The sequence below is a fragment of the Dipodomys ordii genome, unplaced genomic scaffold (assembly GCF_000151885.1).
Source record: "Dipodomys ordii isolate 6190 unplaced genomic scaffold, Dord_2.0 Scaffold40, whole genome shotgun sequence".
In the NCBI taxonomy this organism is placed as follows: domain Eukaryota; kingdom Metazoa; phylum Chordata; class Mammalia; order Rodentia; family Heteromyidae; genus Dipodomys; species Dipodomys ordii.
In genome coordinates, this window is record NW_012267256.1 from 7,563,440 (window position 1) to 7,588,834 (window position 25,395).

At 37.7% G+C, this 25,395-nt stretch overlaps 1 protein-coding gene across 1 annotated transcript in view; it reads right to left on the reverse strand.

The window, feature by feature from the left end:
• Tmc1 (transmembrane channel-like 1) overlaps window positions 1-25,395 on the reverse strand; it is a 116,537-nt gene that overhangs the window by 53,279 nt on the left and 37,863 nt on the right. The window contains exons 4-7 of the mRNA XM_013018431.1: window positions 18,301-18,391; window positions 17,420-17,501; window positions 9,622-9,728; window positions 5,546-5,644 (exon numbers count right to left, since the gene is read on the reverse strand). Coding sequence (XP_012873885.1) covers window positions 5,546-5,644; window positions 9,622-9,728; window positions 17,420-17,501; window positions 18,301-18,391 — 379 coding nt within the window. The remainder of the gene's footprint in view (window positions 1-5,545; window positions 5,645-9,621; window positions 9,729-17,419; window positions 17,502-18,300; window positions 18,392-25,395) is intronic.

Genomic DNA, 25,395 nt, shown 5'->3' on the forward strand with positions numbered 1-25,395 from the left:
AGGTGCTAACACACGGAATAAATTCTTGACTGAATTACTTCCAAATGTTTGGGAAGGTAGCAATCTATCCCAGTAGAGGTATTAGACTCATGTTTTGGTGCCATGTGCTCATAATTTACAATATCATTTAATAGGTTTGAGGTTCTCATCTAAGCCAATGTTCAGAAATCAGAAATCCCCTACCAGGGGTAACTTAGCAAACAGTCTTAATTTCTCACTGGCACACACTGATACATGTAACGTGGTGGTGTCCATTTCTCAGGAAATCTGAAATAAGTTCCTGTCGAAAAAGGAATCCCCGAACATTGAGCAATTAAGCAACTCTTAAAATAAAGCATATTATTCTATGCACAGATTCCAAAAACATCTCCTCTAAATGTGGCCACTACAGTAAGAGATAAAGGAACTTAAGAAAGCTGAGTTATGTTCCAGAGTATACACTCTTACTTTGGAAGACCAGGATTTAAAGATTTATCCATTCTGAGTAAATAAGAAACTTAGCTTCTGTTCATCTACATTCATGCTATCTCTGACCAAGATCCTTTGAGGACAAGCTTCAAGGAGGGGATATGAAGAAAGAAAGAGATGTGGGAAATGGAGTAAAACAAGCCATAGGTGTAAATTCTCCTTTCCTGTCCCTTCTAAAGTTTCTCTTACTTCCTCCATCTATAATGGCCAATTGAAAAGAAAGCAAAGTCAATTCACCATTGCACACTTTGCACATACATGAGCAAAGTGCAAAATGCCTTCAAACTGAACACTACATGCATTTCCCTTTGCTCACATTTCAAACCTATACTCCTGTTATCTCTTTGAACTGTACAGTCTCTTTCTCTTTATAATTCCTGTATGGTCCTTGTGCCTCCAACCATCCTGCCAATTGGCGTCATCTTCTTCCTAACTACCACTGTCAGCTCTTCACTATCTATTAAGGGCTCATGTATTCAGTGGTTGGTCTTTAGCCTGGGAGGTGTGACGCACTCAGGAGATGGTTCCTGGTGGGAGGCCCTTAGGTGGTTGGGGGTATGTTCTTGAAGGGGATTGTGGGACCCAGTTTCTTTGTTGTTCCTCCTTTGCTTCCTGGCTGTGAAGTGAGCAGTTTGCTCCACTACCAACCCCCTGCCTGGCACTGTTACCAGAGGCCCAAAGCAGCAGGTCTACACAGTCTTGGATTGGACTCCACAAACCTCTGAGCCCAAATAACGCCTTCTTTCACAAAGTTAATTATGTCAGATAGTTCCTTACAGGGAAGAAATCTGATTAACACACTGACTTGATTCATTCTGCTAATTCTACTCATTCAAATGACATCATTTCTGCCAATTTGATTCACAGCCTCCCTATTAGATCATCTCCCTGCCACTGACAGTTTTAATAAAATAGATTTCTCTCCTGAACAGGAAGAGACACCACAAGGCTCTCAAGGAGAATGCTTTTCAGAGGGTCACTTGGAAGAGTCCTAAAGCTGGCTGGCTGGCTTGGATATATCAAATGGTACCTGTCTAGGGTTAAACAGAATTTGAATAACATCTGATCTCATTCATAAAGGAGAGCTGAGTTTGCCTGGAGCTCATAAGGAGGATCCAAGATTTCCACTGGAAACAACAGGTTTCTAGCACCTCACAAGCTTCACACCTATACGCCCACTTTTCTGACTCTCCCCTCTTTCAATAGGCTCTTCTACTACAAGAGGCCAGGGTCATACTTGTTCCTTTCATTTATTTTTTACTGTACTATTAATCCAGAGTTATTTTCTCTACCCATCTTCAACTTCACATCGATAGAATGTTCTTGAAGGAAATCAAACACCGGTTATCCTTGCAACTGACACAGGCCTTTCTTTCCTGATGTTCCCAGGGTCTTTGGAAGTCATCACTGTGAGTTTTTAGGGAACTTAATGTTTTGACAATGGTTTCTTCCATCATGTCATAATAAATGCAATACTTCACTTATATTACTCTCTGCTATTTTCTATAAAGTAATTGTTTGGAAGATCAGAAGTTGGCTTAGAAATTGCAAATCTATTCTACAGGAGAAAACAGGATCTACCTGCTTCACTTTTCCCTTCGGCCATAAATAATGAATTAAACAGGGTCAGTTGGTGACCCAGGACAGTCTGTGAGGAATTATTGGAAATTCTAAAAGGATTTTTTTTCATAGGATAGAAGACCTAAAAAGATTAAGAGCTTTTCCACTGAAAGACCCTAACCTTCTCTGTCTATCTGGGACATATCTATCTAGGTTGGAAGATCTGTAAGGGCATTTCTCATCTCTACAGTTACCTTATTGTGAGTGTTCCCAGTACAAATTATAGTCATTCCAGGGATTTGTGGAAGCTGTAAATAGAGGTGGTTTCTTCAAAGCTTCAGAATCAGATCAAGTATGAGAATCCCATACCCATCATTTGCCACCTATGCAAACTGAGAGAAATTTCAAATCCCACCAAACTTATAGTTTCCCCATCTACAAATTCTGGATGTAGATTAGAATATGCATGAAATTATAATATAAACAGAACAGTGATCTAGTTGTTAAGCTACTACTTTTTTTTATCATTAATTCCATTCTTTAGTCTCAAAAAAGTATTCTGTCCCTGATCTCTTTTCTTCTAAGATGGACTGAATTCCTTCTTCATCTGACAAAAATGGAAAACAGAACATCTCTAACATCAATCAAGCTCTTCCCTGGACATATTTAGCATAAAATCTTCACATAGAAAAACAGAGACAAACTTCTTCAAACTACAAAACACATATGTTACACAAAAGTCCTTAAAGTGTCCATACGAGACTGTCTGTAAGAATAATGGCATTCAGTGTGCAATAGCTTAACCTCATCACTCCATTTCCCTGAGTTATTCAGTGACTCCTCATTACAGCAAGAATGCTTTCATTATTTAGTTCGTAAATATCACATAAACAGGCATTCGTTACCTAGGCTCATCTATAAATCTGGCATTGTCTGCTATAATCAGCCCAGCGTCCCAATTCTCTTTCCAAATAGTTGGTTGCCTTCAGGCTAGTTGTAGGATCTTGTTCTTGTTGTTTTTAAGGAATACTTACTGTGTGTCATGCGTTCTGTGCTACAGGCCCTTTCATAGAGTATCTTAATGATCTTTGTGGTAGATATTAATATCACCTTACATATGAGAACACACACGAGCTTAATTTCAGTTAAAAAATACTCAACCATGAAAGAGTTGCGAGGGGACGCGTCCTGCCTGAGACTCACAGTTCACTCCTAAGTAACACAGGAAAAACGAACCTGTTCTTACTTAGGTGTGTAATCTCATCATGGATACAAAGAACAGAAATAGTTACCAGAGGCTCAAACGTGCAGGCAAAACGGAGATGATAAACCAATTATACAAAGCCTCAGTAAGATAAGAAGAATAAGTTTGAAGGGTTTTATATTTTCCATACTGATTCAATGATGTGATGAATACAGTTAATTTTAATAACGTGTTTTGATGAGGTCCCCACTGTCTGGGGCATGCTGGGGAATGACGTATTGAGCCTGAGCCTACCCTTCTGATTTTTTATGTTGTTTTTGAGATAGGATCTTACTGGCTTTGCCAGCACCTGCTAGCCTTGAATTATGTTCCTGCTTCCAATTCCCAAATAGATGGGACTACAGGCATGTACCACCACATTTGGCTATTTCTGTATCTTTTAAGGAGTAAGTCTCAAATGTTCGCATCACAGTTGTCGAGTAATGGGTACGTTAACTAGATTGATTTACTTACTCCATATTATATTAAAAATCATAACTTTGTACCCCGTAAGTATATACAACTATAATTTGTCAGTATCTCATTTGAAAGGAACAGGAGGTTAAAATGGCAACAAGATATACTATGATTCCAACAAGATAGGCTATAGTTAAACAGACTGACAGCCAGGCACTGAGGCTCATGCCTATAATCTTATCTACTCAGGAGTCTCTGATCCACAGTTCAAAGCCAGCCTGGACAAAATAGTACACTAGATTCCATCTTCAGAATAACCCGGAAAAAGCCAGACTGGAGTCGTGGCTCAAGTAGTAGAATGAAAGCCTAGCAAGCATGATCTCCAACTAAAAAAACAAAACAAAAAAGTAAAAATACCAACTGTTGAAGATATAAAGAAGCTGCTTTTCTCAGACACTGCTGTGCTTGTATTAAATTCTGTACAAGAATTAATTGGTATATCCACTCTTGAAAAATTGTAATTTCTTGCAAAGTTAAGCATATATTTTTAATATTACTGATTTTTTATTGTCAAGGTGATATGCAGAGGGGTTACGGCTACATAAGTGAGGTAACACATACATTTCTTGTCAAACTTGTTACCCACCCCTTAAGCATATGTTTATACAGTGATTCCCTTCCTGTTCTTCATTCAAAACAGAAAACACACAAAGACGTGTATGTGTTGTTCAAAAATCAACAAAAAGAGATCTCTTATTTTGTGGATGGGGCTGTTTTCATATATTATACATGGTCTATTTGCATGTATATCTTTGGGAGGGCTGGGTGGGTGAGAATAGAACTCAAGGGGAAAAGGGTGAAAAAGTGCAGCAGTGGAGTTCACTGGAAACAGTGATGAATGTAAACTATATAATTTGTGGGTGGAAATGGGAGGGAGGGACTGGGGGAGAGGAAGCAGAGGGAAGACAGCCAATGAAAGGCAATGTACTCATTACCTGACTCATGTAATTGTCATCCTTTTGTACATCACATTTGTAATAACAATAAATTAAAATTTTAAAATAACTCAAAAGAAGGATAATGCAAATATCCAGCCATTGATGATGGATAAATAAAACACATTGAGCCAATACAATGCAACACTACTTTGGAATGAAAAAAAAAACTATGGATGCATATGAATGTACAAATGAAATTCAAGAACGTAGCACTAAGTAAAAGACATAAGAAACTAAAGGCTAACTATCATATACTTCCATTAATTTTAGTATGATATGAGACAGTACTCAATTTGGTATAATAATCACCTTAATATTATTTAAAGTTAGAATTTGATATTTGTTGGTACATAATGCTTACCTTTATTTAGTAGTTACTATTAAGTATAACTGGAGAGGGACATATTTAGAAAATGGGAATTTTAATATGTAGTGGATAAACTAATTCTCCAAGGATCCAATGAGATTTCCAAAAAGAAACGTTTGCAAATTCTTCCTTTATTCTATTTCAAAGGCAGAGATTCAATATTTGCTTCAAATCTTTGAACTCTGAACTCACCTTTATTCGGTAGTCTCCATTTCCCTTTTATCATACTCTCATACTCCATTTTCAGTTAATTCTATTATCATCTTGAAAAACCTTACCCATATATATATATATATATATATATACATATTTGTATGCGTATGTATCTATATGTGTCTTCTTTTCCTTTTTAAACAGAAAACATGGATATTATGCATAAGATATTTAGTCATCCCTGACAGAAAAAAAGGCTGAAACCATGAGGTCTCCAAATAAAATAACGTCAGGGAGAACCCATTCCCTTACCAACACAGTTGAGTGGAGACAACTTACATTGAAGTCATACAGCACGCCAAAATTGGCTGCAGAAGCTTCTTCGGCTCTTGGGACGGTTTTCCTGGGTAAGCTGCCATATGGTAAGCCCCAGAGGTACTATGTGGAACAAAAGGAGCAGTTAACAAGTAGAAACAAAATCTGAGCCACACATGTGATCGCAAATGGTTTTATTTAAAAACACTTCTGCGACTTTTTCATGGGGACTCTGTGGATCTTCACGTGGGGTCCCATTTTCTGAGAACCAACTAAATTCGGCATTAAGAACAAAGGGGATGCGAACATCCCTGCTCCAAAGTTCTATAGACCGACTGCACGGAGGACCAGCCACAGTCTCCAGGAGCCTGGCTGAGAAGCCCCACAACCATCTCCAAAGAGATCTAGGAGGGAACAGAGGTAGCCATTAGGGACACACAGTGCCCAGCCCAACTGCACTGCCCACATTTCATGTAAGAATACATCCTTTGGGGTTGGGATGGAGGGAGATCCTCTCACTAATTTCAAGTAAGATGCAAGACATAAAATCAGCCTTGGAAGTGAAGGCTGTCAATAAGGAGGGGACAGTTGTTTCCTGGTTACAGTGTCAGTGTCATCTCAAATTCAAGATCGCTGTCCTGAATTTGTTCTGCCACAATAGTAGAGGAATATATACATGGAGAATCATACTAAAAGGCGGTCGACCATCGAAAAGGGCAAGAGTAGAGTCACAGGAAGGTGTCTGGGTGAACACTGGCCAAAGCAGCCCAACCTCATGGCTTTGCCTAGTGAAAACTCGTTGTATGAGATAGAGCCTTCCTTCCCTGGGGCTGGGGCAGAGGATGGGTACAGTTAGCAACCTTGGTGCGCAGTTTGATTGGGCAAAGGCTGGGAACCAACACCCGATCCTTTCCCTTTACATAACCCGAGCGATCGTGCACTGTTGCTGCTTTGGTCTCTCTGGCTTCCTGGTCTTCATAGAGAGGAAGTGCTCTCTTACATTTAATTGCTTCACCACCAAACACAGAGAACACACGAGGCTGAGGTGTTCATGGTATTAAGAGCCCTGTGGTTTAGGGACAAAGAAGTTTGGGCCAAAAGAGCAATGCCGTGGTGTAAAATTGAATGAGTCTGCTGGGTAAAATGATCGGCATGTCCCCTGGAGATGCCTATGGGAGGTCTCCGGCCCTTCTGCAAAGTCAGAAGGGAGCTCATTCTCTTGGGCTCTTATGCAGGTGTCATCATTACCCAGGAAATGCCTTGCCCTTCACATCTAACACAAACCTATGAAAGAATACTCAAAGTCAATAAGCTCCTAGTTCTCAGACTACAACCAACCCAACACATATTCATCCCATCCATCCCATTCTGGGCATTGCACAATCTCATTCAGTTCAAACGAATCAGCAACAGCTTTTTTTCTTCAAAAAGGGGGTAGCAAGATGTGGGGAGCGAGTAACTGTAGCTAACAAGACCCCATCTCTACTCATTCTGAAGCTGAGGAGTGGTTTAGTAGGTAATGAATGAATGGTGAACTTGCAGATTTTCTTAGAGAGATGAATAAAAGCAACAAGCTGGGGCATTTGAAATAGATGAAGTATGCGCATTCTTCAGAATATTCAATTGAGAAATAAACTACACAGGACTTCTCACTTACATCCACTGTCTTCTATGAGCCAGACAACCTTAGAAGCACCAAAATTATCTCAGGAATTATAAACCTAGTTAAGTAGAATCCATACTTTGGGGGGGAAATTAGGATCATGGATTTTAGTTTCACTAAGTCCAACACTAGTGGCTCATGCCTGTAATCCTAGCTACTCAGGAGGCTAAAATCTGATGATCAGAGTTTGAAACCAGTTAAGGTAGGAAAGTCCATGAGACTCTTAGCTCCAGTTAACCACCAAAAAGCCAGAAATAGAGTTATGGTTCAAGTGGTAGAGGATCAGCTTTTAGCAAAAAGCTAAGGGACAGAGTCTAGGTCCTGAATTCAAGCTCCAGTATGGGCACAAAATAAATAAATAAATAAGTAATTTGCTCTGAGACTTACTAAGTCATAAAACGGTTGTATGACTTGTTTACCACGTGGTTTAAATGCTAAATGGGGGATTGGAAACTTCTACACTGTCCCTCTTACATTTGTTGTAAGGTTCTACATGTAAAAGAAGGGAAATTGCATTCCATTACTCAAAGTTATTATCTTTTTGTAACTGTTAAGGCATTACTATGGTGCTAAGGAAGAGGCTTAGTACAGAAACTGTCACTGATTTTAGGCTTCCAAGGTAGAAAGTCAGTCACATATCAAAGTTTGTCCTTGCTAATGTACTGCACAAATTCAATGAAAATACTGCTACTTGAAAATGTCGTTTGTAAATTAAATACAATCTGACCCAACTCAGCTATGGTAAGCACCTAAAGAGATCAGAGTCATTTAACTTCTTGTGGACCCAGGTCACATTCAACCTGGCATTGTGATCTCAGTTTACCTCATCCACATCAGCTCAAGGTTCTGCCTTCTGTCTGGACTCTTCGCCTGCTTTACTTTCTGAATTGGGTGAAGACCCTACTTCAACCCATTAAAATATGGGTCTACATGTAAGGCAGAGAGGTATTGTATCTGGAAAATACTGCTTGTTTTGTGCTTCTTCCCTTTAGAAAATCTGGGTGCCTTAAATTTTATTACAAAGTTTTACTTTGAAAACAAACTTAACAAATTAACCACAACTTACAAGGTGCCAAAGCCTTTCTCAAGCACTGTGGCATTGATCTGTGCTTTGAGAGTCTCCTAGGAGACACTAACTTTTCCACCAAAAAAAATGTACATTTAAATGTAAGTATACTTAAAAACGAAAATATTTAGGTTTTGTGTAAAGATGACTTTAACTCAAATTTTGTGACTAAATATCTTGAATTTATGTTCAAGGTACAAATTTATATTAAAGGTATAAATTCAAGCCAGGTGCCAATGGCTCACACCTATAATCCTAGCTACTCAAGAGGCTGAGATCTGAGGATCACAGTTCAAAGCCAGCCCACGCAGGAAAGTCCATGACTGTTACGTTCAATTGCATAACAAATAAGCCAAAAAGTGGCACTGTGGCTTGATTAGTAGAGTGATAGCCTTGAGCAAAAATGGTCAGGGGTTCTTTGTTGCTTTGTATGTCCCTCCCCCACGATATAACCCCTGCTTTCACTTTATTTGATGTCGGTATAATTTGTGGAGGGGGAGGGAAAAAACAAATCGTTTAACTAGGGATACAGGTGGACCCATTGCAACAATGAGATGTACAAGTCGTTATGTTGAAAACGAACTTTACAACTTTGGTGTGGGGGGGAGGAGGATTGGGTGGTTGGGCAGGGGGAGGATGGGAAGGGAAAACAGAGGAGGAGGCTACAATGCTTGATAAGAAATGTACTCATTATCTTGCCCATGTAATTGTAACCCCTCTGTACAGTAGTTTCACAATAAAAATAAGCTTAAATTTTTTTTAAAAAATGTTCAGGGGCAGTGCCCATGTCCTGAATTCAAACCCTAGGACCAGGACAAAAAATATAAGTTCAGCCTCCAAATTCATATTAAATTTATATGTTAATGACTTCTTGTCATAGTAACAGGCTTACTGTCTGGGAAAATAGTAAATTACATCTTACATGCAGGACTGATTTAGATTTGCAAAGAGCACTTGTTTTGGTGAGTCTTCTGCAATATTTCAAATAAAATAAATTATAAGCTTGGTAAGAAATGTACGCATTATCCTGCCCATGTAATTGTAAACCCCTCTGTACAGTGTGTTCACAAATAAAATAAAATAAAATTAAAAAAATAAATTATAAGGAAAACAGATACAGAATAAATATAAGTGCCCCACATTTTACATACACTTTCACAAGAGTCAGGCACCCTCTGGGAAGGCTTAGAATCTTTGGCCTGAGGGAACCCCTTTGAAGGTTAAATTCACTAGAAATCCTATTCCTACAAGAAGAGAACATAGCCAGCTAGCTAATCACTCTTTTTAAAAAGAGATGAAAAGCATTGCTAGGAGAGCAATGACATAAGAAACTTTTCTCGGTGCACCTTATAAACTCAAGTCATATCTCACCTCAGGAAGCATGATCAGGGTAAATGTCAGGATAAAGAGAACCATATTTACGCCATACATCCATCTCAGGAAGAGGAAGTATGAAGCCACCGATGAACCAAACTGACCTGTTACAAACAAAACAAGAAGGTTTGTATAGACAGACAGACAGATAGATAGATGCCACACACACACACACAATGGAATTCTACACTTCCATCAGAAAGAATAACACCACCCCATTTGTTAGGAAATGGAAAAACTTGTAAAAAAATCATATTAAGTGAAGTAAGCCAGATGCAAAGAAACATAGGTCCCATGGTTTCCCTTATTTGCAATAATTAGTATATGTCTAGGATAATCTTATCTGATGAGTAGAACAGCTCAATAGCTACATACATAGGACCACATAAGATGTTGTTAAGTGAAATGAACTCCAAGACATGGACACAAGGGGTTTTTCTTTGTTGTTGTTGTTTTTAATGTACTATGTGATTTTTTTGTTTCTTTTGTATGTTCTTCCCCCTATGGTATATTCCCTGTTATCTCTGTATTTGATTTTGGTACCCTGGTATTGTATATAGGTTTATTTGAATTAGGTAAGAGAAGGGGAACAACAGAATGGTGAGACAAAGGACAAGGGGGAACCAATGCAACAGTGGTATACACAAGATGATATGTTGGAAGTGATCTGCGTAACTGGGGGGGGGGTGGAGAGTTAGGAGGAGTGGGAAAGTAGAAAAATGAGGGAAGGGGGAACAGGTTTGACAAGAAATATACTTATTACCTTACTTATGGAACTGTCACCCCTCTGTACATCACCTTGACAATTAAAAAAATATTCTGCCAACTCACAGCCATCCCAAACAGAGAAAAGATCTGCCCAGACATACTGGCCGAGGCAAGTCTCAGCTCTTAAAGCTGAGAATTCAATAAGAAACAAAAGTAGAAAGCTGAGGTTCTCAGGTTGAGATGGCCTAGATATTTACGAAAGCTGGCTTCGCTGACAATCACTAAAGATTCAGCGTCCAGTTACTAGTGTTCCCAATCTTTCCAATTATTTCAGTTCCTCAAGAAAAACCAATGGCCAGCCTCCATGACGCTCCCTGGATGAGCCTCCGGTTCATCCAGCCTCCGATTCATGACTTACGCACTTCTCTACACTGCCAGCCTCTGAAGTCAACCAAATGGGAAACATTTCCACTTCGTGGGGCAGAAGAAAGCCCAACTTCTACTTACCAACATGAAGCTGACCACACAAGACAGTAATACCTCTATTTCTGTAATACCTCTATTTCTGGAACATAGGTTTTTGTTTTGTTTAGGTTTTTGTTTTGTTTTTCCCTAAGTATCATTTCACTGATTCTTATAATACAGTGCAAGTTTTTCTTTTTTAGGAACTTAAAAAAAAAGATGACTCTGTAAATGGACATTTTAGAAGAAATCAATTAAAGAACTTGTATTCGTTTCACATCACAAGGCAGGTGGCATGCTATATGATTTCTAAAAGCATGTCGTTTTGATATAATATCCTCCCAGGTGCTGAAGCCACATGCCCTGGTCTGTGTGCTACAATTTTAAAGCAGCTCTGAATGTCCCAGGACATCTGATCACCCACCTGGCTCCCAGTGATTTCATATCATTTCACGGCTGTTATCTATGTTCTCTGGTAACAACTATCAGAGGCCTGCACCGCCAGGCTCACCCATCATGTTTTATTGAAGACAGTGGGCTTCCAGCCTGATAGTCAGCAGCACAGTCCCACATTAACTGGAGGAAAGAACCACTGTCTGTCTCTTAGCAGGCCTGGGCAATTTATTTTTCTTGAAGCCTGTGTGAGAGCTTCTGATGTAGAGTGCAAATACAAACAAATATAAACTTGCCTTGATCCCCTCTTTCCATCGTTTTTTCCCTTCCTTCCCTCTTGTCCTTTCTCTTTTATTTCTTTGCTCCCTTCCTCCTTCTCTTTGTTCCTTCCTTCACGTACTTTTGCTTTCCTAGCTCTCTCCATCCTCATCTACAAGCCCTGGGAAAATGACATGCTGACTATGCAAAAGAGAGAAGTGAAAGAAGATGTTTCAGAAAGTGTATTCTCCTCCTTCGACACACATGTGTCTTATGGATAAACATAAATACTTTAGATTCTAAAGCTTCCAAATTCCACTTTGGGGACTTCAAAGTAAATTCAAAACTATTATGTTGAAAGTACATTCTTTATCATGTCCAAGTATATTATTTTTTTGTCTTTTACATCCTGTGTGTTTACTTGTAGATTTATAGGTACTTTCTGTTTCTTTGGTTCTGGCTTAGTTTTCTTATTTTTTCCCCCAAATCTTTCCTTTTCCTTATGAATGATGGTACAATATTATTCTTTCTGATGGAAGCATAGAATTCCATTGTGTATATAGACCACATTTTCTTGATTCATTCATCCTCTGAGGGGCATTTGGGCTAGTTCTATATCTTGGTTATGGTAAACGATGCTGCAATGAACATTGTTGTGTTGGTAGCTTTAGTGTAGCCTTGTTTGTGGTCTATTGGTTAAATGTCCACAAGTGGAACTGCTGGGTCACAGGGAAGCTCTATGTTTAGTTTTGAGGAACCTCCATACTGCTTTCCAGAGTGGTTGAACAAGCTTACAGTCCCAGCAACAGTGTGTTCAAGTTCTCTCTTGACCACAGCTCCACCAGCAGCTGTTATTGTAAGTTTTCTCGATAATGGCCCTTCTAACTGGGGTGAGATGAAATTTCATTTTTGGCCAGAGATGTTAAACATTTCTTCATGTGTTTATTGGCCTTTCTTACTTCTTTTGAGAAGTCTCTCTTAAGTCTTTAGCCCATTTATTATTATTATTATTATTATTAATTGAGTTGTTTCTTTCCGGAGTTTGTTTTTGAGCTCTAAATATATTTTAGGTATGAGGCCCTTGTCTGTTGTTTGGCTGGTGAAGATCTTCTCCCATTCTGTAGACTTTCTATTGATATTGCTAGCTATGTCCTCTGTCATGCAGAAAGTCTCCAGTTTTCACAATGAGACCAAAGGAGTATATTCTTAGGAGAAGATCACAAAATTTCAATAGCTATGGGCATATGATCATATGAAATGATGCTTACAAAAATGAACTCCAAGAAATGGAAACAAGAGACTTTATATTATGTTGCTTCTTGATTTTTTTCTTCTTTTTCACTACTTTTGATTTTTGTACCTTGTGTCTTGTTTTGTATCTTGGATGAACAACTGCAGTAATGATACACATTAGAAACCACATTGAAAAGGAATTATATAACTTGTGAGGGAGGATGGAAAAACTGGGAGAAAACGAGGGAAGAAGTGACACTGTTCAGAAAGAAATAAACTCACTACCTGACTTATGCAACTGTACAGTGTCTTAACAATCACCATAAAATTGAAAAAAGGAAGTGCATTTGTTACAGAAGCCTAAATGCAAAGAAAACAAATTTCCATGAAGTAGATTTCATCAAAACTGTACTATTTTTTAGAAAAGACCCAGAAACATCTCAGACAGACTGATGAAGCCAGAGGACAATTTTCCATCCACATTGGAACTGTAGTAGCAGAGGGGATAAGAAAAGAGGAAACAATATTAAAACCAGATTAAACAAACCAATTGTTTGACATCAAAGCTGTAGAGGACCTTGCCCTGTCTCGACATAAAAGTGAAAGAAAGAAGTATTTCTTCTGAGTCCCACTTACTCTAGTAGTTCTGTCCTACAGGAAGTTGCAAACAAAAATTAGTGTTCACTGACAAGAAAATCTTCTATACAGTTTAGCTGAGAGGCCTAAGAGATGAGACAGATAATTTGGCTTACTTAGTGTCTCAGATAACACTGACTTACTTCCATGAGGGGAAAAAGAGTGGTAGTAACAATAATAATTAACAGCCAGTATCTCTGGCTGGTCAGTCTGTGTACTAGGAAATGTACCAGCCCCAACTTGGCTGCCACTGGAACCCAGTGTGCTTATGTGTTGCCAATCCCACTCTGTAATCCAGCAATCAGATTTTGAGCATAGCAGTTGGCAGAACCATAGGTTAGTAACTTCTTCGTAATGAATCTGCTCCAGACATCTCTGTGCATTAATTTATTTAAGCATCATCAAATCCCTATCAAGTGGGAGCTATTTTGCTCCCATGTTATAGAGACTTGTGACTATGAGTTTTAGAGCAAGCTGATGTCATCTACAGATGTTTGAATCCAAATCTGATTCTCTGAACCACCATCTTGCAGCCTCTCCAAATAAAATTATAGATGATTTCTTAAACAATAGGAAGTACCAAATAAATATGGGGGAAAAGGTGTGCATGTCTGAAAGTATATCAGCAGATAATCCATCAGTCAGCCAAGGCCATTCAAAATCACAATTTAAACAAGACCCATAAATAGCCAATCCTTTTTTCTCTGTCATCTAACACATAAGTGATGCTGTGGTAAATTATTAATGTGTTAAGTCTTTGACATGTGTTAAAGTGAGAATTAAGTGTGGGCATATTCTTGTCACGAATTTTCCTGTGTTTCTTTCAAATTAAGATTAAAGTTTACCTCTCCCTCCAGTTATTTATTACTCAGACAACGTAATTTGTAGTTTGTCATGATATATAATTTCCTCTTGAACAGATGTACAATAGGACCAGCAGATAAGTATGTGTGTTTCTATTGAAAAACAGGCCAATTAAATGACCTGCTATACGAGTACTACATAAATACCATTATGGTTAGCTAAGATATGAGGCACAATTTTTAACCAGCGAGTCTACAGGTAGAAAGTTAAATGTGGCAACTTTGATTTGTATTTCCTGGAGGCCATGGATTAGGAGAGAAAGATGAGGCTTAAATTCTGGGCTCTAGATTGCCTATCTGAAGCTACCTGAAGCCTGGAAAATCAATCAGTCACACCATATTTTGGGAGTTGTGTTCTACCTCTAGTTTGAAGGACATCCAACTATTCACTGAAAGTAAACAGTAATGTCAGTATTGCAGTTTTCATGGGATTTCTTGGACCAAATAGGCTTCGAAATGTGGTTAAAAAGAGTCCCAATGAGATGTGTCTTGCATCTGGCTTAGAAGGCTGGTGTACATATCTCCTGGCATTTCGAGGGGATAGACAGGTTCACAGCAGCTTTGGTGGCAGGAATCATTGAACGTTATTTTTAATGAAAGAAAAGTCACAACTTGGGTGAATATCTGATCCATTCTAGAAAAGGGATTCGTGTCTTACTGCAAATGACATGGTAATGGCATGAGTTTCAGACTCGGGCTTGAGCTCTTCTCTCATCATTCCCACTATTAGTCAGGTCTTGGGTAAATTCAGGGAAGACTGGTCATTCGAGACTCCACTAAAAATACTCGCTACATATAAACTTACCAGTTGGGTAGAAAGTAGAGGCATGTGAATTAGATGGATGTGAGTGAGGTACTGCTGCCTCTCTTTGGAACATACCACTTACCACAATACCTAATAATTCTCTCTGTTCAGAGTTTATATTTTATGATCTGTCTTCCCCATCCAACATTTACCAATTAATACATTTAGATACATAATTAATGAAGTCGGAGCTTTGCTTCTCTTTAACAAAAGCAACAGTGCTTAGAAACACACCTAGGACATGGAAATTTTTCAGTGAGCATTTGTTCAGGTAATTAACCAATAATGCCAAGATCATTCTGAAGATTAGATATTGTATCTAAAATGACTATGGCATTTAGATTGAATATAACTTTTTCTGAGCCTTTATATGATTTCAATGGCCATTTCTTTTAAATTATTAATACTTGTTTTATAATTAGATGCATTTTATACATAAGGCTCACATTTATCCAACTTTATTCTGAAAATAATTTAAGAAGATGATTAATGCTATAGGCTGTCAGTGTGAATCTGTTTCCCCTCAAAATTTTTCAATAATTTTCCCTTCAAAATAGAAAATAGAACAATTTTATCTGCCTAACTATATATATGGGCCTAAAAATAACTGTATAATACCTAGTCAATCTCCTAGATCGATATGAAGCCCTAACTGTAGAATGAGAAGACAAGAGGTTAAAAAAGATTACCCAGAGTATAGAGCAATGGGAAATAAAAAGGCCTCAATGCTTTAAAAACTCATTCTACGTCCCATTGCTTTTCATTTTCCATTCAGTTCAGCTTCAAAGGCCATCAAAATTTGGACTTTCCTAGATCTGGTAGAGTGCTTTCTACATCATGATCACTCTCATCCAATGAATCTGTTCCTCTAGAGATTTTATTCTTACTACCTGGTGTGATAGTCCAGAAGCACATTATCCCCTTATTATTATCACTGATAGTTTAGTACATTTGAATCATATGGAGTATGAAATATATTATTAAATAACTCATGCAAAAATATAAACTCTTCCGTTACACATACTCCTAACTAGTTAGGTGGCTGGGATCTGAGCATCATGGCTCAGATTCAATCCAGGCAAGAAATAACACTGGTGGTTATTTCTAATTAACCACCCAAAAGCCAGAAGTGGGTCTGTGGCCCAAGTAATCGAGCACTATTCTTTATCAAAAAGCTCAGAGATCATGCCCAGACCCTGAATTCAAGCCCCAGAACTCTCTCTCTCTCTCTCTCAATCTCAATCTCAATCTCTCTCAATATCTCTCTCGCTCGCTCGCTCTTGCACACACACACACACACACACACACACACACAATAAACATTCAAGAAAATAGGAACTAATTCCCCATGTGAGATAGTTTATCAAGGAGACATGTAATTACTCATCCTGTTAATGACCTGGTACAAATACAGAGCATGCTTTAAATGCTTAGAAATCTTCAGTAGAGCCAAAAGCTATACAGGCTTGAAACCAGACAGACTCTTTCTGTGCACTATTAGCTATTCCAGGACAGTTATTTAGCCACGAGTAGACTATAGGGAAGTAAATGTACATATTGAACATCTAATAAAATCTGTAGAATATCTGACTCATGGTGGTACTTCATAAATGATGGTTGTGGTGGTTGTAGTGATGGTTGATACACAGAAAATATGGGTCAATTCACAAATGAAGGAAAAAAAACTATTCACGGTGAATAAGTTAGGAGAACCTACTCTACAGAAAAAAAATACATTTGCATCATTTTCTAGCTGGGCTGCTTAAATATGTTAGAGGAAGAGCTCAGGTAACTGAAAGAATTTTTGAGTAGCTCTCCAAATTTCTCAGGATGTACCTCATAACTGATCAAGATTCAACCCCATCATTTCACAAGTTTATAAACAAAAACCCAGGAATGATTGGCTCCAAAACAAACAAAGAACAAAGCCTGAAATTCTTTCAACACTGAATTGACCAGGATCTTAAGGTTCTACAGGGTCTTCTGTTTCTCTATCCTTCTCCAGGTAACATAGTTCAGCTATACTACTGAACCTGATGGCTTCATGATGCCTTCTGTTTTTCTTTTGTGACTAAATTTGTCTATCTTTCCTAAAATGGAACCATTTGGAGAATGGCAAATCTCTGCCATGTTAGCCTGAAGCAAAAGGACAAAGTAACCATGGATGGAAAGACTTTCAAACTGTGAGATAAAATAAACCTTCACTACTTTTAAGTTGATTGTTTTTGACACTTTGTTACAGGAGCTAAAACATAGAACTTGTCAATGACAAGAAAAGAACAAATAATGGTTTTTTGGGGTGGAGGTGTTTTTTGGTTAGATGTTTTTATTTGTTTGTTTGTTCCTTTACCCAGAAACTCAGAACAGTAACTGATAAACTCCTGAGTCCTCTATCCAGAACAATCTCCCTGTCTATTGGGTTAGGATGAGCACTTACTTTCAACTGCCTTGATTTTGTTTTCCCATGGGACACAAGCAGCTTTGAAGTTCTCGAAATCACGGAGGAATTTTGCCCATTTCTATAAAAGAAATAAAAACAGCAGAGCTCAATCCCTTGGATTGTCAAGATATTTATCGCTACCGCAAAATGACATGGTAATGAGTTTTGAAATATCTTCCTGTCACTAAATATTACTTTCTTGTGAAAAGAGAGAAGAGCAAGTTTCATATGCCTGTGTATTTTCCACCATCCTCAGACTAACCTACTTCAAAATCATGTTTATTGTCAGCCACGGTGGCTCAGACCTATTATTCAAGATATTTGGGAAGTCGAGGAAAGAGAATTACAAGCTAGGATTCCAAGTTTTGGGTCAGTTGCAGTAACATAATGAGAGACTATTTAAAAAAATTGTCCAAAAATTTTTATTGACCCCTGTGTTAGAGAAAATGCTGACTGCTCCCCAAAAAGTCTGAGTATTCTACCAGGCAGTAAGAAAGTAGGAATTAAAATATGCTCTATGTTTAAGTAACATTCACTATGTGATGAACATGATGAAATATAAATGAGATACAGTTCCTGACTGTAATTCTCCAGGTCATTTCAACACAGGGTGGTCATGCAAATCTGTCTCTTAGTATACAACAGTATATATCAACTTAAATTTTCCTTCCTCCACAGTTGATTTTTAATTGCCTCTCCACAAATTTTAATACGCAGGTTCACTGCATGTATAGTTACATATCTGTGCTTTATGCATACAAGAGGATGGATTTTTGGTTTTAACCTCTTCGATATAAACAGTGTTCTGCCTTTTTGGGGGTCGGGGGGAGCAGAGAGTTGACATGCTAGAAGCCAGAACAATTTGTGAACATACCTACCTTGGCCATCATCATCTTAAATGCAAACCACTGCTTTCCTTTTCCTTTCCCAAGAGCCCCTTCATTTTCGCTCACAAATTTTTTTGCTTCCCTGAGAAAAGAAATCCAAGTAAGAGGTAGAAGTAGGAGGCAATGAATAAACTTACGATTTTTATTGCATGTGTAACTTTTCAATTCTAGTGAAGAAGAGTAAGGTAATTTAGTCCTCCCCCTTATTAGTCCTCTAGAGTCATTGAAAAGTAAGGAATTTATGCTAAGTGTCAAAATAGAGAATCCTAGTCTTTCTCGTTTCTACTACATGTGAATTTAAATCGGAAGTTTATTTTGGATCCTGGCAATTAGAATGTTTAGTTTTAAAATACTTTCCTTCCCTTAAAAACTTCTTTTATAAAAATGAGAGTTTAGGACACACTGACATAAAATATACTTACTGTCCTGGTATTTAATCCCATAAAAGCAAGTGTGTGTGTGTGTGTGTGTGTGTGTGTGTGTGTGTGTGTCAGTGTGGGACCTGAGCTCTGGGCCTGGGCGCTGTCCCTCAGCTCTTCAGCTCAAGGATAGCACTCTACCACTAGAGCCACTACACCACTTCTGGCTTTTTCTGCTTATGTGGTGCTGAGGAATTGAACCCAGGGCTTCATGCATGCGAGGCAAGCACTCTACCACTGAGCCACCTTCCCATCCCCAAAGCAAGTATGGTTCAAAGCAGAAAGATCATACTACAAAGCAAATAGGGTTAAAGAAACCCAGGAAAATGATTTTTTTTCTTTGTCTTCATGCCAAAAATGGGCATATTTTCAACTAGGGATGAATCCAACTCTTCACTCATTCTATCCCTTGAACCCTAGTCCCTAACCTAACCTTTTTGTTTATCTTTTGTTACATTGGTAGCAGAAGCAGCATCATTTTCTCTGGTGTTAGATAAATCTGCAGGTGTTTGAATCATCATGTACTATAAAATACTGTTATTGTGAATATTTAGGACTATTGTACACAAAAAGTATTCACCAATCTTTCATCTTTTAAGGTGTAGTTTGTGTTTTAAGACGTTTATCTATATCTTGCTTCGAGGGGCTTTGTGAAACCATGGATTCCAAGGTCCATGAAACAGCATTGCACCTGAGGAACCTCCTCAGATTTGAATAGCCCTTCATATTATGACAGAGAAGCTCATATGCTCCTTTCTATTAAGTAGAGCATATGGTCTTCAGCTCCTCAGAGAAGAAAAGTCCATGACAACTCTATTTTTGAAGTAATTTTCACTGAACAGACAACCATCAAAAGTGACTGTATTAGAGTTAATACTGAGAGACCAAATTTCCATAGACTTTGTGGCTTCAAACACAGACATTCACTTTCCGAGTGAAAAGAAATACACATCACCAAATCCCAATTTCCCTGACAGCAGATTTCTTAACCAGAAGACATCTTCTACTGTGCAACCAGAAAGAAGTTACGAAAAGAAATTGCATGAGACAGAGATCAGTATTAGTCAGCACACTTCACACTAACATGTCTGTGACAAAATCACACTGCAAGAAAATAAATTACAGAGTCACTCAAACACTACAAAGCAAGAAAATATCTATATTTTTCCTGTAGTAAATCTACCTTTCCATCCATTTCCATTTAAGTAAAGAGGCTTGATTCCATGGCTAAAATGACTTTGTGGCTACTCTTTGAATACCTATTGGCCCTACACGATCCAAAGATCTGACTGAAAAATGTGTGTCATCCCCTTAAACTTCCTGCCAAGATTGTAATCTTGTCTCTGGGTCTCGGGGCTCAAACAAGCCTGGTACAATGTGCTCTGCTCTTTGAGCTGTAACCCCAGACCCAGTGATAAATAATTGAGTGAGGTCTATTTAATGACAATAATACCTGGCCTCATCATTCATTTATCAACCTCTTGTGTTGGTAATTAGAATAATAAAGTCTAGTGGGCTTTCAAGAATGCTTTCACAGTTAGTTGAAGGAAAACACTTTGGCCTAACTTACAAAATAGATAATTTACCCATAGCATATGATACAACCCTGACTGCACAGAAGAGTTAGGACATGAGCCTTTGACACATTCTCCTCCCAGGAAACACATTCCTCTCTGGGTTAGGTTAAGTTGACTTTCCTCTCCTCATGTTTTCAATTTGACGTAATGATTGAGCAATCTATTTATCACTCAAAAGTAAATAGAAACTACACCAAAACTGGTGTGTAGGACAACTATAATCAGAACATGTATTCATGAACATTTAAAGCAATAAGAAGAATAAAGAGTCTCTTTCTACTGAGTACCATCACTTTAAAAAAATTAACCTATAGTCAAAAGAACTCTAACTTGTCCAGAAATACTGCTGAGTAACTCAAAGACTGTTACAGAGATGAAAAATCTACACGAAGGATGCGGTGTGGTGATAGGGCACTTGCCTCACATACGTGAGATCCTGGGTTTGATATTCAGCACAAGCAAAAAATACCTGTGTGTGTGTACGTGTATGTATGTGTGTGTGTGCGTGTAAAAAGCTTTATATGTGTGTGTGTGTATATATTTAAATGCTATTATATATATGGGTAAAAAGTGATGCTAGTAGTAATAGAACTCCATAATTAGTTCATAACTAGTTTGATACTCAGCACAAGTAAAAAATGCCTGTGTGTATAGATATATACATATGTATATATGTGTGTATATATACATATATGTTAAAAGCAGCATATATATAAGCTATTACATATACAGGTACAAAGCTATGCTAGAACTCCATAATGAGTCATAATTAGTTATCTTATCTTGTAGTGATTCAGAGTATGTGTTGTTTAAAGAGGTGCCTATGGCAGTACTTTCAATAGTTATAATGCTCAGTAGGTTCATCTATTAAATGGGGATGATAATGTAGCTACTTTGGAGGGCTTTCATAGCACTAAAATGGACAGAAAGTATATAGCTATTTGGACTATGATAAATAGCAAAAGCATGATAATTTACCTATGATTAAGAACAGTTGTGCTAATAAGATTAGTTTTTGTTTCGTAGTGCTTAATACAACACATGCTACCCGTGTGAATTTCAACACTTCTAATGGAATTAACACTGGTGAGAATGGATGATGGGTGACAATTGAGACTTGGCTCCTGACTGCTGGTACCTTGAATCACTGCAGTTTTATACAAATTTTGCAAGTCTTCTCTATGCTAGATCATTTAAGTCATTATCTCTAGGAGTAAGATACGTGCACCATTTTTTTAAAGTTTCTGATCCATTCCAATGTGCAACAAGTCAGAAGAGAAATTTAGAACAAAACTGAATTCATTTTCTGAGAATACTAAATTTAAGAGATCAAGCAATTGTCAGAAGATTGCACTAAAATAACCCACTCTATCACACACAATTGTTTCCATGTCCCCTCGGAATGCCAGTACTTACATATTCAGAAACATGTTAATTGCCTGTGTGAATAACTTTATTTTCTATATCCCTAGTGCATTCTTGATCTTATATCACTAAAGCAGCAAAAATAAGTTGCATATGCAGGTAACCTCTCTTGGCTTGTATATGTATAATATGTATGTATGTATATTTTCTTTTACATACAACCGTTCACAGATAACATGTATGTAGGCTATTAGGGCTTCCAAAATTTTTATCATTAGCAAACCTTAGTGACCAGTATTTATAAAGAATTCTTAAACAAAGGAGGGGGTAACAATGCTTGACAAGAAATGTACTCATTACCTTACTCGTGTAACTGTAAACCCTCTGTACAGCATCTTTACAATAAAATAAAATTTAAAAATAAAGAATTCTCAAGGCACTTGTTTTACTAGCTCCAATGTTATGTGTGGAGCTACATGGAAGCCAGATGCTGGGACTGGTGAAGAGCTGAAAGCCAACTTGAGCAAGCCAAATCTGTATTCAACTCTAAGTCCCTACTAATGGAAATATTCCAGACTTTGGATACCTTCTTTGGTCCCTCGGGCTCTCAACAGTGTTAATTTTCATGGCTGGCTTAAATGTCAAATAAACGAAAACACATTTTAATCATACCCTGAAGGTCAGTCAAGCATCCCAAGGTAATTTTAGATATATTAAGGGGGTGGGGAGAAAACTTAACTAACTAAAGAACTGGGCTTCAGGGGTTTAATATATTAAAACAACAACAACAACAACAAACAAACACTAGATTCTCTCTCTGCTTACTAATTATTTCCTAATTCTGCGCTGTACCCAGTCTATTGAAAATTTAATTTACCCTTTGAAAACTCTGTTATACTGGACATGGAGCTGTGGCTCAGGTAGTAGAACACTATCCTTGAGCAAAAAAGCTCTGACAACTACCTCCTTTGTACAACTACTTAAAGATGACATAAATAATTTATAGAAGTAAAACAAAAATCCTTTATATTACAGTAGCAAGGGAAAGAAGAATATATAGATTGCCCAGGCACTAAAAATCTTGTGCTCTGTTTTAAATATTGAACATAGATCACAAACTGGCTTTCTTTTGTAGAAGAACAAAAATATCCAAGATTATACTATTAGCATTAGCAGTGACAACTGAGGGATAACAGAATACAGCATCTCTGAATATGTCACTTAAGTAGTATGCCACATAATAATTTTAAAAAGTCAAAATATATGCCAAAATATGATCGAAGACTTACTTTGAGCTGCAAGCACTTGATAAGAAATAGATAAAAGTCCTCTGCATTCCTATTTACCTGAAAGCAGGATATACATTTATAAAGAGGTCTCCATCAACCCTTATGTAACAAAATTACCATAATGAATTCTTTCTTGGTAGTAATTGTATAAATCACTCATTAGCGATCTTCTTTAAATTCTATTTACAGGATTTTATGTTTTATTTATTTTGGTTGTCTTTTGTTTTAATGACTATATTTATCAAGGAATTTTCAGTACTACTACTGAAAAGACAGGCAGTATTATAGGCTATAAGGTACCAGGCCATGTCTGTATACATCTAGGAACTTCCCAGCCTACTATTATAACCCTGATGTTTAACTCAAGGCTAATGCTCAAGGCTACCACTTGAGCCACAGCTCTACTTCTGGCTTTTTAATATTTTTTGGTGATTAATTGGAGATAAGAGTCTCACAGATTTTCATATCCAGGCTAGCTTTGAATTGAGATGCTCCTGTGTAGCTAGGAATACAGACTTAAAACCCCTGGCTGGCTGTATTCTTTACTAAAACAAACAAAAGGATGCATGGAAAACCAAAACAAAACAAACAAAAAGTTCTTAATCAACAAAGACCTGCAAATGGAAGTGTTTTCTCTCTCACTTATAATGAGCTTATTTTCAGAAGCAGTTAGACATAGAAGAAATTATATGGATACTGTTTTCTCAAAAGGACCCATTGACAATTCCAGTTAAGAAACGGGTATAGTGTGTTTCTATCATCTTTCATTTTCCTTTATACTTGGTCATATTTTCCATAGCATTGACTAAGTGTGTTTTTGGTTCTTAAAATTATGTGCAGTGTTTCGAAGCAGTGAATGTATAGATTTGTTTTCTGCTGTTTCAACTCTGCTAAGGAAAAAGCAACCATGAAGGGTAAAGGAGAAGACAATGAAGGCTTTAAGAATTGTTGAAGACATCGTAGATAATAGTTTCGTTGATATTATGGGACTAGAAGAATTTGCGTAGGCAGAGAAAGCCATTCCAGGCATCAAGCCTGCAGGAATTTCTAGAACAAAGCAAGGATTTCTACCATGAGCGCCACACGCATAATCTGTCCTCTCAGATACACTAACAATTAAGTTCCTTGCAAGGCCATGGTGGCTCAGTAAATAGAATGTGTTCATTTTGCTTGGCTCATGTGCAGTCGAAGCAAAGATGTTTCATGACTTCTGAATACTAGAAAGCAGAAGAATTATCATGGTGCTGCTTCTAAGTGAGAAAACCATTGCTTCCAAAGTTTGGTAGATCATTTTTTTCCATCCTGCATTATCTATTCACATGTGTACCCTTTAAACATTTCATGGTAGTTTGAAGTGTTTCAAACTGCACATATTTAAGAGTGTGAAGTGCAAACTGTTCTGCCTTTTCAATTCTATCTTTTGACCCAGAGGGGAAGCAGATTTAAAATGTATGTAAATTCATGGCAGTTCAAACGGTCCTGCAAACAATCAGACCTACCTGGTCAGTCGGATTGCTTGCCACGGGACAAACTTAGATTTGGAAAACAGCTGCATGTACTTTAGAAACAAACCTCATATGAGGCCATCACAGAGCACAGTATGTCCACATGTGAGCTAGTCTTTTTGCCAAATTGACTTGAGTCTCACCATTTTTGTGTCCTTTCAAAACTACCCCAACCCACAGAACTGACACCTGGGGAGGCTGTGACCAGAAGGATCACAAGTAGAAGCCAGCTTAGTCCAAATGTTCACAAGACCCCACCTTAAACCAGGAGCTGAACACCATGGTGAATGCTTGCAGCTGTGTGGATGGCTAGGATCAAAAGTGTGGTTCCTGGGTAGCCTAGGCATCAAAGTTTTCAAGTCTCCGTCTCAATTTAAGAAGCTAGTCATGATGATACATGCTATCCTCCTCGCTATTGTATGAAGTATAAAATAGGGGGATCAAGGTCCAGATAAAGACTGGCAAGAAGTGAGAGCCTACCTCAAAATTTACCAGTGTAAATCATGGCTAAGTGTGCAGCTTAGGAGTAGAACATTTACCTAGCAATCAGGAGTCCCTAAGTTCAGACCTCAGCACAGAAAAAAAGAATAACAATATATGCACAAAGTATAAATAGTAATTTTTTCCTTCTGTAGAAATCTCAGTGCTTATGTGTATATATAATTGTATATAGATATATTTACAAGTATATATGTAAATGCATGCATATATTACAAAAATATCAACACCATTGTTTTTCTTACTGTCATCTAATTGTTATTAAAATGCTGTTCAAACATAGTAAAGATTAACCATTTTCATGCTATAGCAACACACTTAATTACCACTCCTAAGCGGAAAAGGTCAGATAATGTGATGTCAGGAAAATGAACCCTTAGACATGTATTTTAATGTTTTTTCTTTCATGCATGTGTTTCTAATGCATTTATAA